General features: G+C 39.8%; 1 protein-coding gene and 1 long non-coding RNA gene across 2 annotated transcripts in view; one reads left to right on the top strand and one right to left on the bottom strand.

Moving 5' to 3' along the window:
- Positions 1–17,684, bottom strand: part of LOC146502758 (uncharacterized) — a 453,186-nt gene that overhangs the window by 405,855 nt on the left and 29,647 nt on the right. The window lies entirely within an intron of this gene.
- rpl7l1 (ribosomal protein L7-like 1) lies at positions 13,112–16,940 on the top strand. The gene is made up of 6 exons (XM_085132997.1): positions 13,112–13,516; positions 14,127–14,235; positions 14,369–14,529; positions 14,607–14,744; positions 14,835–14,944; positions 16,294–16,940. Exons 1-6 carry the CDS (start codon positions 13,503–13,505, stop codon positions 16,500–16,502), a joined length of 741 nt encoding a protein of 246 aa, XP_084989123.1. The 5' UTR covers positions 13,112–13,502; the 3' UTR covers positions 16,503–16,940.

The raw sequence follows: 17,684 nt of genomic DNA, 5'->3' as shown, positions 1-17,684 counted from the left end.
GGACGTAGCGTAAAAGAGTTAGTAGTTTATTTTATTACCAGCTGCAGATTACTTGTATTTGCTTAATTGTTTACTAAATGTTTGAGGTGTGAAATAAACCGCAATGGAACAAAATATGGGTGTGTGTGGTTGGAGGATGTGTTTGTGCGTGGGGGGGGCGCGAACATTTTACTTGTAAAACAAAGGGGGGCCTAGCAAAAAAGGTTTGGGAACCACTGCATTAGGTGAACACTCTAGGAGGAAAAGTGATTCTTGTGAATTGTGGGAGGGCAAATGTGTCGCCACGGCGTGAGCTCACCGGACCTTGAGCTAAAAATAAAATCTTTTACATTCAGATATTAGGCTTCATTAGGTTGATGACTAATAATACTGCAAGGGTGCTAGATACAGTAGCTATCCATATAGTATTTGTCAAGATGATTAAGTGTGGAAAATGTGATGGCCCAATTACTGCTAAAAATAATCAACATACATCAGCCACTTAATTGCAATTCCTTAAACTGCAATCTAGTAATTTAAATAGTAGCTTTTTTTCTGCTTTATATATAATGTTACAGCAGTGCAGCAGGGGATATTCATATTAAACATGGCAAACAGTTTTTAAAAATGTGCTACTATTTGTGCAAATGCCTGTGAGCCAAAATCTCATACAGTTTGTTCAACTCTGTGTATGATGTCAAAGAACATGGCTATCCATTATTTGTTACCACTTAGAGACCTCTCACTTTAAGTGACTCAAGTAAATACAAAAATGAATTTATGGATCTACAAAGATGCATGATGGGTCCACTCTAAACAGCATTGGTCACAAAGGTAAAGTCCAAGGACAGTCTGGGTAAGTCAGAGTGAAAAATAGATAAATAATAGCGTCAATAAAGAAAGTAAAGAGTAGCAGCAGCCTTCTTCTTCAAATTCCAAATAATTAGTATAATTTTGGCAGTACTTTCCATAACTGCAAAATTCAGCTGTTGTTCTCGTTTATCGGCACAAATCAATGGGAAAAAAACATGCCCAAAATGTTTACTGTAAAAATGTAAAAATGGAACACTGTAAAGTTGGAAAAGAAGTGACAGACCAAGGAAAACAATTAAAGAGAAGCTGGAAGGAAGGGTTGAGGGAATAGCAAACACACAGTGCAGATGATGGCTGGCTGGTAAATGCCTCCCTCTCTCTCCACACAGCTATCTGAAGCTGTTTACAGCCACTCAACCCACAGCACATGGCCATTCGTTTTGTATGGCGAGCTTCCAGTCGAAGCGTTTGTTAACAATGGCCCAACGCCATCAGATCAAACCTAACAGTGATCAGATGGCATTTTTATGGAGGAGCCCATCATTTGAGGTGGCTTCCGAAAGCATCGCTGTCAATAACTGGCTGCTGAAAGAGGAATGGATGCACCAAGTGCTTATTGATGAAACGACTTGACTTTACAGAGTCAATACGCTACAAATGGCGACAGTAAGTAATTGCCTTCTGGAGCACACTCCCTCAACATCAAAGCCATGGAGCTCATGAATTTATAACCGCCCAACATACATGAACATGAATGATGCTCTCCCCGTGTCAGGAGGCAGCTGATTAGGGAGCAGTAAAGTTTTAAATTTGTAGTCTAAAACCATGCTAAACATCATTATTGCAGGAAAATGCCAGAAGGGGCTATGACGGCACCAACGGGAGAAACTCTGAGGATAGTATCTTGTTAGTAAAAGCTTCAAATGAGGTCTACAGTCAGAGTCAAATGTCACCACTGCAATGTATGAGGTTTAAAATAACTTGCACTGAAAGCAAGCGCCAAGGGAAAAATTACTCCAACAATGCATTTGGTTTGTGTCGCTATCACTAAAAGAGGAGTGAAGGAATGCAGCTCTTATACACATATATGAAATATGTAGCAATATTAATATTCTGCCCTACACTATCATCTCTTTTTCATATATTTAGGTAGCACCATTCAGTGGAATGGTAGAATTTGAACAAAGATCTTCAGGGACACTGCGGCAAGGTCAGGACTGGCGCTGAGAAAGGCAGATAATGTGAAAAACAGCCAGAGCTCCGAGGTTCCGACTTCCTTTTTTTACCCGCAGCTAAACACAACATGGATATGAAGACACACAGAAAAATGACTAGCAACATGGAAAGGAAAGGAAAAGGAAGCCATGTTTTTTAATGTGCTGTTTTGCAGTTTAAGGAATTAAAAATGATCATGTATCCAGACACATTATAAGACAAAGGCGTGGCCCTCAAATCAAAGGATGTGCATGTTAGGTTAACTGGTGATTCTGAATTGACCAACAATGTGAGATAAGTAAGAAGATACACTATATGAATGCAAAGATAAACAGCACTGACTTGTAGTTTAAAGTGCTTTGAGTGGTCAGTGACACTAAAAAAGTGTCATGTAAAAGCAGGTATATTACAAAGGGGTGTCTGGGTAAGGTGACTAGCGGTAACCACAGAAAGTCAGTGAATGAAAAAACTTCTGTTAACACAAAGTGGGGTGTCTGAATCAACTGGATTACTAATGAGAGCGGAGGATACTGTTGATTGACATATCACACTGTGACAAAAACCTGAAAAGTTGTATTGACTTATATTTTTGGATGCTTATTATAGTCATTGATATGGAATTTCCAATCTAGACATCAATGAGAAAGCTCATAAGTGAATTTATTAGCATTAGCATCATAGAATGGTTGCATATGATTGCATTTGTAGGCAATATACCCTACCACGCTAGCTACCAAGTTAGCAAGCTTCGTATATTAAAAAGTACAACAGAAATGTTGATGTGTGGACGAGGTTGTAGCAGGTAAACAGATTGCTTAGTATTTCTAGTTTTTCTTAAATTCTTGGATGTTAAAATTTATAGTTTTCTGCTTGAACTGGCAGTGGTGGGTGGAAAAGATGCATGTATATTTGCTAAAAAATTATGTGATTAAAGGTTGTTAATGTGTCTTAAATCACTGGTGCTTTTTTCCATTAATTATTATTATAGAGAAAAGAAAAGGCTTTCATTGCAACAGTTTTAATGTCATTCTTATTCTCTTCTAACTGCAGTTCGGACTTAAACTCCTAAAGATTTCAGCGCATGCATTCTCTGATAAGATAATTCGGGTGCTAACACCAGGTCTTCTGGGCAGGTTTCATGCAGACAGATGTTGACCATAATGACACTCGCGCAAGCATGGTCAACCTAATTGCCTATTCCCCTATTGAGCACTGGCTCAAATGATGAGTCGAATCAACCATTGCCTATTTAAACAAGGACCCTAATTGTTCCCTGCAGGCTAATGGCTCATCACACATTAGACTCCTGAGCTCTGCTACCTCCCAGGTTAAGTCTGGGTCCACTGAGTTTGCAGGGCACAGTAATGAATACATATCATCACCAAGGTAATGGGAAGCCCTGTATTCAACATGGGTCTCCAGCATCCCCTACTGGAAGTTGGTGTTTAGTGCTTCACATCCTGGTTTCAGGGGATTTGAACACTTTTCACAGGTTGTAAAATGAGATGCTGTGACCATGGCAGAAGCACCTGATGGCCTTTTGCACTGCAGTCTCAGTTTCAGCTTTGTGCCTTGTTTTGTGAGCAGAAAGGTTTCCGTACATGTGCAAAACAGGAGCATTTCAATTTAAGATTTTGCTAACCCTGCTGATACTGGCAACTCCAGGAATTTTCGATAGATAATACATTTCAAATAAGGTCTCATAAATTCATTTTGGCATTATAGTTTATTTTTTGTTGTGAAAAGTTGTAACATTTGGTCCAAATAGGTACAAATTTTAACCTAATGTAAGAGGTTAAAAAATTAGCATTTAAAACGTTATAACTCCTGCTCTTTTGAATCTCCATTAATAAAAAATATTTTTTAAAACCGCACAGGTCACACCCCAAAGTGTCCCTTGTAAAGGAGTAAAAATGCTTTTTTTTGGATGGCTTACCTGAGCTAGTCTTATTTTGACACCCTGCATTACTTGGTGTTTTTTATTTATTATTTCCTGTTACCCCTTCACTAATATAATATATATTATTTTAGAAACTGACGGTTTGAACATCAGATGGCTGCAACTGCTCTGCTCACAGGCAGAAAAGTGTACCTGTGATGACTACAATAGTGATATTCATTCTCACTGACGTCATAGAGTCCAAGAGGAAAACGAAACTGTAGATCAGTCTGGCTCATGGTAATTAGTCATACATTCAACATCTCCCTTTGTTTTTGAGCAGCTGCAATAAAACGTGGCCATAGTTGTGAACGTTTTACTTACATTTTGTAATTACAGTTAACTTACCTGAACACTATTGTTATATCATAAAGCTTATTATCATTATTTCTTAAAAACTATTCCAGTAACAGATTAGCAAGCTTCTGTGTGGTTGGTACTTGCTTACACAGCCGTTAGCACAGATTGCTGCATAAATAAAAAGGAAAATCAGGCCATGCTGCATATTATGTAATAAATGTGTCCATCAAATACCTCATTATAGTTTGACTCATTCTTGTGAAATCATTCAGTGCTATCCACCATGCTGACGCCTCATATCTTCAAAAGGCACATGTGACGAGCAGCCTGATTGTCCCATCTGCTGCGTGTGCATGAAGGAAATATGCAAAAAGAGAGCCCGAATGTATATAGCTGTGTGTGTATGTGCAAGTGCGTGTGCACATACACAAAATGTGCTGTACCTGTGTGTATGTGATTTAACACCAGGGAAGGCCTTTTTGCATCGTGTCAAAGCTGTTTGCTTGCACCGCCTGTCACTGTGCTGTCTCTGGCAGTCATACACAAACATCTCTGAGTTCAGTGACTCATCCTACTGCCAAGAAATGGAAAAGATCATATTTTCAATATCTTTTTTTTAAGTTGGCTCTAAAAGTGAGTGAGTCCCTACAGGCTCCTATTTTAAGATACTTTAGCATAGAAAAAACACATTTACCACCACAAATGTATCTTTGTGACAAGCTGTTAGTTTAAAAGTGCCTAAAGACACTATTTTAAATGGGTTCTTTGCGTTCTTTGCTCAAGACCACTTTAAAAAATACAACAAAGTCTGGTTCCTTTGAAGCAAATTACAAACTGAGGGTGGCTCGAGACTTTCACACAGTACTGCATGTGCATCTATGCCTGTGAGAGGGAGAGCACAAAAAATAATCACCCGATTGTGTTATGCTTCACACACTCCTGACTTCAAAGGGACTTTAAAATCAATTAGCCTTGTCATAACCACCTCCGCCTCCCATCTATCGCTTTTTGTCCCCCACCCTAGAACCCACACCCCAAACCACTCTGAATATATGCACAGACCTTAACCTGAATATTGTGATAAAGTACAAACACAGCCAGATGCAGGCTCAGCAGTGGTAGAGCCGCTTCTCTTTGAAGTCTGATTAAAGTGACTATTGTGCTGCATAATGAGACTTGCGCTGACCTTTGTGGAATAATTTGGCTTTATTAATTCAAAAACAAAAATTATCTGAGACTTTGTAGTGTGTGTAGGGGGTGTGCATACATTGTGTGTCTGGGATTTGAATAACACAGTAAATGCATATTGCCATGGGAACCATCTGACAGTTTACCTAGGGCAGCTTCTCTGTCCTTACAAAAGGTAATATGATACGGTGGGACTGCACTCCATTTGTGCAACCATTTCAAACTGTCCCATTTACTTGACATATTCAGAATATGTGATGTGCGACACATCATAGTTCATAATTTGAAAAAACTCCTTATTCCTGGTCAACAAATATTGGTGATTACTCTCTTTCAAAGCTGGAGTAGTCAAAATGTTCCTGCTAAAAACAGATAAATGTGTGCACACAGACCCACGGAGCATTAAAGTATCACATCCTCATGTCCCCTTAGTGACTTTTAGCTCAGTGTTTTTGCAAAGAGCTGTTCATACATAATGATGAAGCATGCTAAAATGACTAATTGCTGCTGTTAAAAAATATTTTTTCTTGTATTCCGTCTTAATCTCAATCATATGAGCTTTAGTGGCAAATACAAGTTAGAAAAATGTGCACACGTCCACATCAAAAAAAGTGAAGTGGGCCAAAAAGCATGAAAGTAAAAAACTAAGCATCTCACTACAGTTTTACCTTTTTATTGCATACTGCATGAACTGCCACAGTTCATGCAGAAAGCCCAGCTTAGCAGAGAATGTTGATGACTACTCAGGTTTTTACCCTTTATCTCCAGCTGGGGTTCTATGTTTGATCAAGCCAGCTAAAGCAAAGAAGGCCTAAGAACCTAAGAAGTACAAAGAACTACTTTTGTCTTCTCTGTGACTGCTGCTACGCAGCACAAACTCAGGCAGTAGCAGTCCACATCATCAGATGAGCCATATGCATTTCTGCGTTCTGATTAAAGAACAGAGTGTTTAACACCTACAGATTACCAATCTACCACAATGCCAGTCACTTAAGGGTTGGTGCCATCATTAAGCTTTTTTTTTTTTTTGTAATAATACACCATTGCTGTATACATCTGACTCTGATTTTTCAAAGGGACAGTCCAAAAAAAATTTGGACTGACTGAATTTTAAAGGTGAATCAATGCAACCTAATTTTATGTATATATGTGGTTATGTTGTGTATTGCTTTAGCTCACCAGTTGCCCAAGAGATCATACATAAGATTAAGTGTAGTAGCCTGGGTTCAATTCCAACCTGAGTCTCTTTGTTGTGTGGCTTCCCTTGAATTTCTTCTTCTTCATTATTCTCATCAGATTAAGGCAAAAAATAAAAAATGTTGGTATATTAACAGAATATATCAGCAATTAGTTTTTTGAGTGTGTATAGGATGAAAAATAACTTTCAAAATTAACTGTGCAAACCAGCAAAAGTGAAGATCAGAAAAACAATCAACCACCTTAAGAACAGAAAGATGCCAGAGACAGATGAGAACCCAGCCAAAGCACAGAAAAGAACCAACATCTTCTGAGCATGTCTCTGTATGTGAACACAATACAACTCCAGCATGGATACTGACTTACACAACACCTCGTGGAAAAAGCAGTTGTTGCTAATATTGCTATTGTTTTTCCATTGAATAATACAATGCCAAAATCCCAATTCCAGTTTACGGAGCCGTGGCCCAGGCAACAGACTGGGTTATCTACCAATCAGAAGGTCTGTGATTCGCTTCCCTGCTCCTCCAGCACTATCAGAGGTTAGCAGACGTTCTGGCAAAGATTTGTTGAGAGCACTGGTCTTAAAGGGTGATGAGGCTCCACCTAGAGGTGGAAACCGAGAGCTAATAGAAAAACAGCCACTCACCCGGACCATGACACAATCCTTCATAGCCTCTCCATGACACGCTGGATAGTCGGAACACATTCAGCCTCAAACTTTCACTTTCACATATCTTGTTTATATTGTATACAGTATAACTTTAGATTACATATTTAACATGTTGCATCTTAAACAGAGTACCTTATTTTTATTTTTATATCTTTCATATTTATAATTTAATTCAGTGTATATAGCAAAGCAAATTCTGATGCTGATCTGAATCAAAAGCATTGTAGGGCACGCAGAACTTTGTAAATTTTATGTAGATTTTTTTCAAAGTAAGTAAGTGTCTTTTGTTGAAGAAAATAAATAAATAAAGAGGAACGACCTCCGTGATCGGGTTATAGCTGCATTGAACTTTCTGAGCAGTGCCAGAGAGAAGGTGTTGTTGGACTTGGACAGAGGAGAATAAAGAAAGGAGGGCAGAACGCCAAGCAGGATTACTGAACTGAAATTATTATTCACATTTGCAAATAAATTACAAAATAAATAATTACATTTTACTTCTTTTTACCACCTAGTCAAACTAGTCCCCAGAGAATATTAATAATGTTACTGACTCATTCTGGTAGGTACTGCAGAGATTCAAAACACGCAGACATCTGTGCAGTTTCTTTCCATAGGCCTTCACTGTGATGAACATTTAGATCATTTACATTCTGCTAACATATCCAATATACCTGCTACTAAACTAAGGCATGCTGCATATCCAGAAGAGTACGGTCCTAGGAACAGCAAAGATACTGCACAGAACCCTCAGCTTGAAGGATAGACTGCCTGCAGGGGCGAGAGGGGACTTTTTATATCTAAGCAGCAGAACCCTGAGAAAGAAGAGGAACAAGAATTATCGTGGAAGGACAGGTCACTGCACAGCTTTTAACGGCAGATAGAAGATGTGGCTGTTGAATAAATTAAATGGTTATTAAAATGTGTTTAGAATGTATATGAAAATATAGCCCAATTCCTTTTATGTATACTCATACTTGCCCAATAAAGCTGATACTGATGTGTGCAGAATATCTCTGTTGTTGCTGTACTTTATAAAAAAAATAAAATTAAAAAAAAACTAAGCAGTATTCAGGTCGCTTTAAGCAATGCTTAAGATGGCTCACTAGATGGAGCAACACGCTCAGACCTGAAACTGCACATATTCAAAAAGTAGTTCAGTTCAGTTATTTCAGTCAATTATCAGGGAGAAATTAAACTGAAGGAAATCACAGTGCTGACACATTCATACGAGTTTTGAACACAAAAAGTATGTCTTAATGTGTGAGCCAAGGTTATTATAGTTAACTTAAACTAAATAAAAACATTTAGTTTTTATTTTTATTTTAGTTCAATCAAACTTAAAGAACTTCACTTTTGAAATAAATAAAACCTATATAAAAAGGTTTGGTTAACTAATTGATCTACAGTCAATACAGAACATAATAAAGTAACCTCTATCATCTTCTTGATGTCACTTTGAGACACAGTGAGTCTCTCTGCTACTATAGTTACTCTACCTGTACAGGGACTGTCCAGCACATAACAGCAGGGTACAAGATTCTAACATGCACGGCATACATGGAAGACCATATACAAGTGGCTGGCACACTGTATAAAATACAGGAACATCTATGTTGATTATGGGATATACATGGACAAAATGGGATATACCCCACAGGGTGGCTGACAATGACCAGGCTAAGATCCTCCAGACTTACTGATACAAAATAAATAAATATTTTACTCAAAGACATTTTTGGTAAAAAATGTAGGCCCTGCTGTAGACCCATCACCCACAGGAGGCATAGTAGGAGTCTGTTGCAATGTATGCCAGGTAGCAGCCAAGAGCAGTGACTCTGCCAGACAGATCTCCAGCTACCCAGAATGGTACTTGGGATATGGAATGTCACCTCTCTGAATGGGAAGGAGCCTGAGCTAGTATGTGAGGTTGAGCGAAACTGACTATCAAGCTCGACTCAGTGCACGACTTGGGCTCTGGAACCAGTCCCCCGGAGAGGGGCTGGACGCTGTTCCAGTCTGAAGTTGGCCATGCTGAGAGGTGGACTGGTAAATGGTAAATGGACTGATTCTTATATAGCGCTTTTCTACTCTCTCGGAGTACTCAAAGCGCTCCATACAACATGCCTCATTCACCCAATCACACCCATTCTCACAAGCACTTTATCTATACTTAGTGCAGGGCCGTGCAGAGACGTTTAAAGGGGCGGGTGCTCAAAGCTAAAAAGGGGCACATTGAACCAGGCTGAATAACAACAACACACATTCATCGAGAATCTAATATGGGCAACAAGGCAAAGCAAACGTAGCCTATGTTTTACCTGATGGGTACAATGTTGCTGTTAAGGTGTTGCTGCTGCTCCTGCTGCTGATAGTGCTGGAGGCAACAAAAAACAGAAATAAACTAGACTGTGAATCACTCTTTGCTTCTCTTCTTCCTTCCATCCCATCATTTCATATATCACTCTCCACTTGCTGTCCATCTGAGAACAAGGCACAACTTGCTATTGCAATAAACTATTATTTAATTATCCATACTTAACAACTCTTACACTTAATCTATAATAAAATGATGACATAAAAATGTTATAGAAGCAAAACATTTCAGTTGTGCTTATTATTTTTGTTTATACTGGAATACCTCTCCAACAACTGGTACATGTGTTAATGTTACCTGTGCTCTTTGTAATCCAGCTGCTGAGGGATCCACTACCTTTAGTAGCCTCACACAGCTCTACTGTTTCCTCCTCATGTCCTTACCAGCCATGTCTGGACAATGTTATATCACGAGTAATAATTTAAAAATCCATATCCATAAAACACACACATGCACACACAGTGACATTTTAGACCTTCTTCAGAATACTGTATATACTGTGGGCACAAGTTTCCATCATGGTGCTGATCCAGAATCCTTCCCTTATTATTTATTACTAGAGCTACAATAATAAAGCAATGAGGGGGAAAAAGTAATAAATATGAAATAATGTATTTATGATGATTCCATTTGTTTCACTATCCACTCTGTGCAGGGCAAAGCTTATTACATTTTTAAACTGTAGAGATACAATAATTTTGCTGCTGTAAAATCAGCATTTTGTCTTATTTAAAATATAAATCTAATATAATCTGTTTCTTAATGTATGTTCTTTAAAATACAGTGTGTTTTTTAAATATTATAATTATAATCATTATTATGTGGACATGCATATTAGATCGTTTTTTAGTGAAATATAATCCCTCCAGAAAGGCAGGAAAAGCCCGGAAACTTACTTTAAAACTAAATATGTTCCCTAAAACGGTGGACAGAACTACAGACCCATGACAGCCTTACACAGGTAGCCAGCAGCTATGACCCAAACTTGTGCCCACAGTATATACAGTATTCTGAAGAAGGTCTAAAATGTCGCTGTGTGTGCATGTGTGTGTTTTATGGATATGGATTTTTAAATTATTACTCGTGATATAACATTGTCCAGACATGGCTGGTAAGGACATGAGGAGGAAACAGTAGGAGCTGTGTGAGGCTACTAAAGGTAGTGGATCCCTCAGCAGCTGGATTACAAAGAGCACAGGTAACATTAACACATGTACCAGTTGTTGGAGAGGTATTCCAGTATAAACAAAAATAATAAGCACAACTGAAATGTTTTGCTTCTATAACATTTTTATGTCATCATTTTATTATAGATTAAGTGTAAGAGTTGTTAAGTATGGATAATTAAATAATAGTTTATTGCAATAGCAAGTTGTGCCTTGTTCTCAGATGGACAGCAAGTGGAGAGTGATATATGAAATGATGGGATGGAAGGAAGAAGAGAAGCAAAGAGTGATTCACAGTCTAGTTTATTTCTGTTTTTTGTTGCCTCCAGCACTATCAGCAGCAGGAGCAGCAGCAACACCTTAACAGCAACATTGTACCCATCAGGTAAAACATAGGCTACGTTTGCTTTGCCTTGTTGCCCATATTAGATTCTCGATGAATGTGTGTTGTTGTTATTCAGCCTGGTTCAATGTGCCCCTTTTTAGCTTTGAGCACCCGCCCCTTTAAACGACTCTGCACGGCCCTGCTTGTGCAGTTAATAAAAGGACAGTTATGTTTGTCACGCTGTTGCACACACAGCACGCTCGTTTGTTTCAGTTCATCAGTTGCAACAAGACAGCTTACCAACGCGTACGTAATAAGCTAATACTCCTGTGTACTATACACTACAGTGTACGCTGTACACCTACTCACTGGTTTTGTCGCATCAGTCTGTGTCTCTGAGTTAACTTGTGTTTCTCCTACAGCTCCGGGCCACAAAAAATGCGCGTGCTCTTTGTGAGCTCATTCCCGACTCGTAACCAGCGCGTTCTGCCGTCAAGGGCGATCATTGGTTAAATGTGATCATGTGACTAATACAAGCCAGATCCTTTTATTTAGCAAAACTATGATTAATAGCTAAATATTATTGTTGAAGGGGCACAGACAGGACTCCGCACGCACACACACATATAAAAAAAATAATTAAAAATTAAAAAAAACAATTGCCTCAACAAAAGGGCACTTTGGGAACCCATCAGGAAAGGGGCGGCCCCTTCAAGCCCCTTCCGCCCCCCCCTGCACGTGCCTGACTTAGTGCTATCTAACTACATTCACACACATTCATACTCCGATGGATGCATCGGAGAGCAACTTGGGGTTAGCATCTTGCCCAAGGATACTTGACATGCAGACTGGAGGAGCCAGGGATCGAACCACCAACCTACCGATCAGTAGGTGACCTGCTCCACCTCCTGAGCTACAGCCACCCCGTAGTGGGCTGGGTGTCCTTGTATCCCCTTGGCCTGACGCCTATATTTTGGAGTTTTCGCCATTCGACAATAGGGTCATTTCCCTGTGCCTTCAGGCCAGGGAACAGGTCCTGACTGCCGTTTATACTTATGCCATATTTTTTTAAGTGATTTCATGGACTTTGCTACAGTGAAAGAATTAGGAAAATAATTTGTGTCATCTTTTCATTTGATTTCATGTGATGTGTTATGTGTTAAGTGTTCATCCTTCTTAGAGTATTTGTACAACCTTTCCACAGTATAGCAGCTTTAGGGTTTAAAGCCCAAAAATGTGACAAGTAGTGCTAAAATGCATCTTAAAGCACGTGTTTTGGATGCCTACACCACAGCTCTGTCTTGTCCTAGGTCTGAAGCAGTTTTTCTAAACAGTTTAAAATAATTCTGAAAACTGTTTATTCAAACTGATATCAAGGCATTTGGAAAGATGTACTGTATGTCTCTTTACAGGTGATATAAAGAAAATACCCTCTTTTTAGGGTGTCTTTGAATTCAACCTATGTATGTTAATTATTCTCATTTCCACGTGATATCCTTTTGTTCCTAACACATTACCAGGTCCATATCAGTATAGATATCCTTCTCTTTTTTGAGCAGTGTATAAAACACTGAAACCAAAATGGTGTATGGGAACAGAGAGGCATGGCTGAATAAGAGACAGTGTATGCTTTATTCACACTGACTAAATAACTCAAATGATTAATATATGAAAATCCAAAAGAACTTTATTTTAGACTTTCATGCAAGGAAGGCAAACCTTAAGTGGTCCTGATAAAAATATTTGTGTAACCTTAGGTCATGCTTGGTGTTAAAACAAATCTTTTACTGTCAGATTTGCATAGATGCAAAGTGAGACAAATGTTTGTGTGGGTTCTCATCCAGGTGATGGCAGCATTGAGAGAGATCTTGACGAAGGAAACTGGACTTATGAGAAGACTTATCTCATCCAAGAGGCTTCTTCGGTTCTAAAAACAAAAGGTGGAGAGTCCCGGGAATTTAATCCCTAGTGGGATTGTCCCATTTGGAGGCGGTTGCCTTCCTTCTTGCAACCAATCTGCAGCGGCACAACACGCCAAGTTACAAAAATTAAACCTGGAAAAGAGTAAGATGTGGGCGGATCGATGCATCGATACTAGCATGATGGAATGGATGCTTTAGCTTCGTATTTTGAGGCATGTCTGTGCAGACGGCCGTGGCGTCGTCATCACCCCTAAAGTACCGCGGCATCTTGTGGCATCACCTTAAAAATGTCAGATCTACACATGATGGCATCACCCCAAAACATGGGCCGTGGGAAAGGCTCGACCCGAAACGCCGCGGCAGTCGAGGCACCATCTGCTGACGTCATTTGTCCGCGACGAGGAATCTACGATGGCCGAATCAGAGTATGTGTTTGATTTTATAATCGTATCTAAGTTCATCCGTTCGGTTTCCTATGTGTAGATGTGCTGATTGTGCTTTTTCCTTTAAGTACGAATCTTAAAGATTCGATTAAGCTATCTATTTAGAAGGATGATGGGTGAAAAAGGCGTATTTTGAGGAGCTTACTTTCACATGGAGCTAAGTGTATACCGTCGGTGAGTCGAAGGTAGCTCCGAACTGAATAAGTATACCCACGGCCTCCCGACCTGGCGTCACCCCTAAAATTTCTGGGTCATGCTGTTTGAATTTGTGTCAGACAATTCTGTTCTCCCGGCCGTCCTAATACAAGGACGCAAGAAAAGCCTTGGGACCTCAGGCTAACTAGGTCCTCATAAATACTGTGTGTTTTTGGAGAATCAGTCTTAACAGACCTGTTATACCTGTCATACCCCAGTAACAAGTAACCTACCGTGGTAACACTGAAAAACCAAGTTTTAGGTGATTCCTAACAAGTTTTAGGGTTACACCTGAAGCTACTCAAAGCCTCCAGTTCTCCACAGCACAATCCTGTGACTGAGCCACGTTTATTTAGTTTGTCCAAAGCTTCCTTCTCTTACTTTTTGTTCTCTTCAGGACAAAAAAGGCAATCAAGTTGGTTCCAGAGTATCTTCTGAAAAAGAGGAAGGCATACCAGGCAATCAAAGCCACGCAAGCCAAACTCGCACTGCTCGAGAAGAGAAGGGTAAGCACTGATGCCCATATTACATATATACAATACAATATATCCAAATGTCATGACTGTGCTTTGTAGTTAAAAGTTGTATGGAATTTATGTACTGTTGTGCATTCATGTGTGTATTTCTGTAATGCTGTAGGTGGCTAAAGGGAAAATCAAGTTCAAGCGTTTGGAAGATTTCTTAAAGGAAAGCCGCACACAGCATCGGGATGACACCCGCATCCAAAGGGTCAAACAGAGACCAGCTGAACCACTGCCTCCAGCCAAGAACAAGCTTGCCTTCGCCGTCCGCATTAGACAGTAAGTACTGGAAAGCAGACACGGGCTTCCAGAACCGGCCAACAGTTTGTTTAACCCGACTGGTTCTCTCCTGTTAGGACTAAAGGTGTCAGTCCTAAAGTGATGAAAGTGATCCAGATGATGAGGCTGAGGAAGATCTTCAGTGGGACCTTTGTCAAAATTAACAAGACCTCCATCGCCATGATGAAGATGGTGGAGCCTTATGTGGCGTGGGGGTGAGTGCATGAGACACAGTGTGCTTTAGAGGGTAATGCTGGCTTGAATTTGTGTTCAATCCTCTACATACTGGGCTGTGTGTCGGACAGATTTCCCAACCTGAAGTCGGTTCGTGAGCTCATTCTGAAGAGAGGTCAGACCAGGATAGGCAGAAGGAGAGTTCCCCTCACAGATAACACCTTCATCGAGGAGCACATGGGTGAGTCACTCACACTACAGCGCTGAGCCTCCCTCCCCACTCACCTGCAGTCGCAGTGCACTTCATTTCAGCTGTGCACTCTCTCTCTCTCTTTCCATCCCTTCCTCTTTCTCTTCCTCTCTTTCTCCCTCTCTCTCATGTTTTCTCTTTTATCTCCCTGTCTCTTCCTCCTCCCACTCCCTCTGTCATACTCCATCTTTCTTTGAAGTGTTATGTAAAATAAAATACATGGCTCTATTTTTACTTCTCAAATTATTTTTAAGATTGTTTTTTGTAGCCATTTCCCTCAATGCTGGGTTTTGTGGCGGGATTTGTTGGGGACCGCTGCTCTAGAGGGCAGATGAATATAGTTGTGCGTATCAAGGTTTTGCAGACTCATGATCAATAACATTGTAATGTTAGCTTTCCTGCTATCACATGTGATAATTAGAAAGGTCCATGACCATCTGGTAACCACCAGGTGAGTATATCCCAACCAGTTTTGAGTGGTTGATGGCAGTTGCTGGAGAGATGATGGCCAAAGTCCCAGTCACACATGCCTACATATGGTCAGTGACTCCCTGGAAACCATCTGTGTCTATATAATAAATGGGTACTTCAGGTCCAGTTAGGGAAAATCTCCTTGTGATCTTGTGATTGCTTTGGTTGGCAGCATATTGCTCTGATCGCAGTTTGAATAGAAGTGGTGGACTTGTCTACAAACAGCATCTAGCTGTAGTGAAACAGCTCCGGAAATGGAGATGGTCCTTAGAAACATGTTTACTGTAACACTGAGACACAGCTTTTACCTTGAGGTGAACCATCTCTATTTCTGGTTTGCATTCCACTTTTTCAAATTTTACTACCATCCTGCTTGGAATTGGGAAGAAATTAGTACAAGGTTCTTGGTGCCGCACCATGTTTGTAACTGGTTTCACCCAGCAACAGTGGCTGTCTGTAGTACTGTCATGCAAGGACGTGAGTTGTTTGTTTAGTTTTTTTAATGATACCTTCAAAAAGCTGTATGTTTTTGCAAGTAAAAAAGTGTGTAGCCACAGCCTTTTATCACGATGCACATAATTGCCAACTCGTTTCGTTCCTGCCCATCTCAATGGAAAGTTGCTTATTTTTTTATTAGTTACCCTTTCTTGAAGCCGGGCCCATTTTGCCCACTGCTCATTGTTTTTATTCACAGATATTGTTTTTATTTTGCTAACAATAAAGTACACAACCTTTTTCTGATTTTGACTCTAATGATCATCAGAATTTGCAAAATATAGATATTATGGATGAAAGATTATAGCTAGCGGCTACGTCTCTCTTTTAGGTACAGCTTTAATGGGCTTTCTTTGCTCCTTCTCGGCACACAGGTAAACACGGAATCATCTGCTTGGAGGACCTGATTCACGAGATCTACTCTGTTGGGAAGAACTTTCGAGCTGCCAATAACTTCCTATTGCCGTTCAGGCTGTCAGTGGCTCGTCACTCCATCAAAGACAAAGCTGGGCTCCTGAAGGACCTGGGAAACCCAGGGTACCGCGGCACAGATATCAATGTAATCATCAGACAGCTGAACTGAGGGGGAGCACGTGCAGGATGGACACTGGGCTGGACACCAGTTTCAGAGACACTGTACCTGTTGAGGAGCAGTTGTCACTTCTTTGGCAGAGAAGGTCTTATTACTCGTTCTGTGGAGGCTCTTGCCTTATCCTGTATGAATTATGTTAAAATATTAAAGTTAACACATACATTAAGATTCCTCAGGTTTTCTGAGGAACAGTCAATACTTGCTACTTACGCAAGGTTATTAATGAAATGATCTAGGAGGGCTGTTCTCCATGCTGAAGCCATCAGCCCACCTGCTATAAACTCTTATGGGGTCTGTAACCTCCAGTGTCAATAGGTTTAATGTGTGCAGCATGCTCACAAAACTGATTGCTGTTATTGAAGAGGGTGATGGATGGTATTGATTTATGTTATAATACTTGTTGTTTTACAATTAAAAAACGAAACTAAATGACTGTTCTTGTGATGTTTGTTGAGGTGTTTAACACACACGGTATGGTGAATGTTAAACAGAAGCTTGCACCACACAAGGGAAAAGAAAAAGACAAGTTTTTGTGTGACGAAACTGAAAAGGTGTCTGAGGAGGAACATTTTTTTGCAGTGTTTTCTAACAAGTGGCGAACAATTTGGAGGCTCAACCACCCCAGTTAGTCCAGATATGTCATCTGGACTAACTGCCTTTCTACTTTTCAGTGTCTTCATAAACCTATACCGTCATATACCTTCGCTTTTTAAAGCCAGCATACTGTAAACCATCAATAGCTACAATCATATTGCAATTTCTCCAGATATAGTAGTTTTCATTTTTCTAGACAGCTTGACCATCATTTGTGCAAACTCATGGTCTGAGAATGAATTTTTATATTTTTGGGGGTTTATATAAATGCATTCAGGTCAAATCTGAGCAATTTGAACTAAAAAACAAGCTTAACACAAGGAAAATTTACAACAAAGGAAAAACCAATTATTCCTTTGTTGTAACAGTGTTTCAATTCAGTTTTATTTATACAGCGCCAAATCACAACAACAGTCGCCTCAAGGCACCATAAGTATCTGTTTAGATACAATATTTCTAGGAACTTTAGGGCAAAGTACAATATGTTAGTACAATAACCTCATTTTTATCTGAATTTAGAAGCAGAAAGTTAGAGTTCATCCAGGTCTTCATGTCTTTAAGACATCCCTGCAGTTTAAC

The sequence above is a fragment of the Neolamprologus multifasciatus genome, chromosome 15 (assembly GCF_963576455.1).
Source record: "Neolamprologus multifasciatus chromosome 15, fNeoMul1.2, whole genome shotgun sequence".
Classification (NCBI taxonomy): domain Eukaryota; kingdom Metazoa; phylum Chordata; class Actinopteri; order Cichliformes; family Cichlidae; genus Neolamprologus; species Neolamprologus multifasciatus.
The sequence above is the reverse complement of the archived record's forward strand: the minus strand, read 5'-3'. Positions and strand labels throughout refer to the sequence as shown.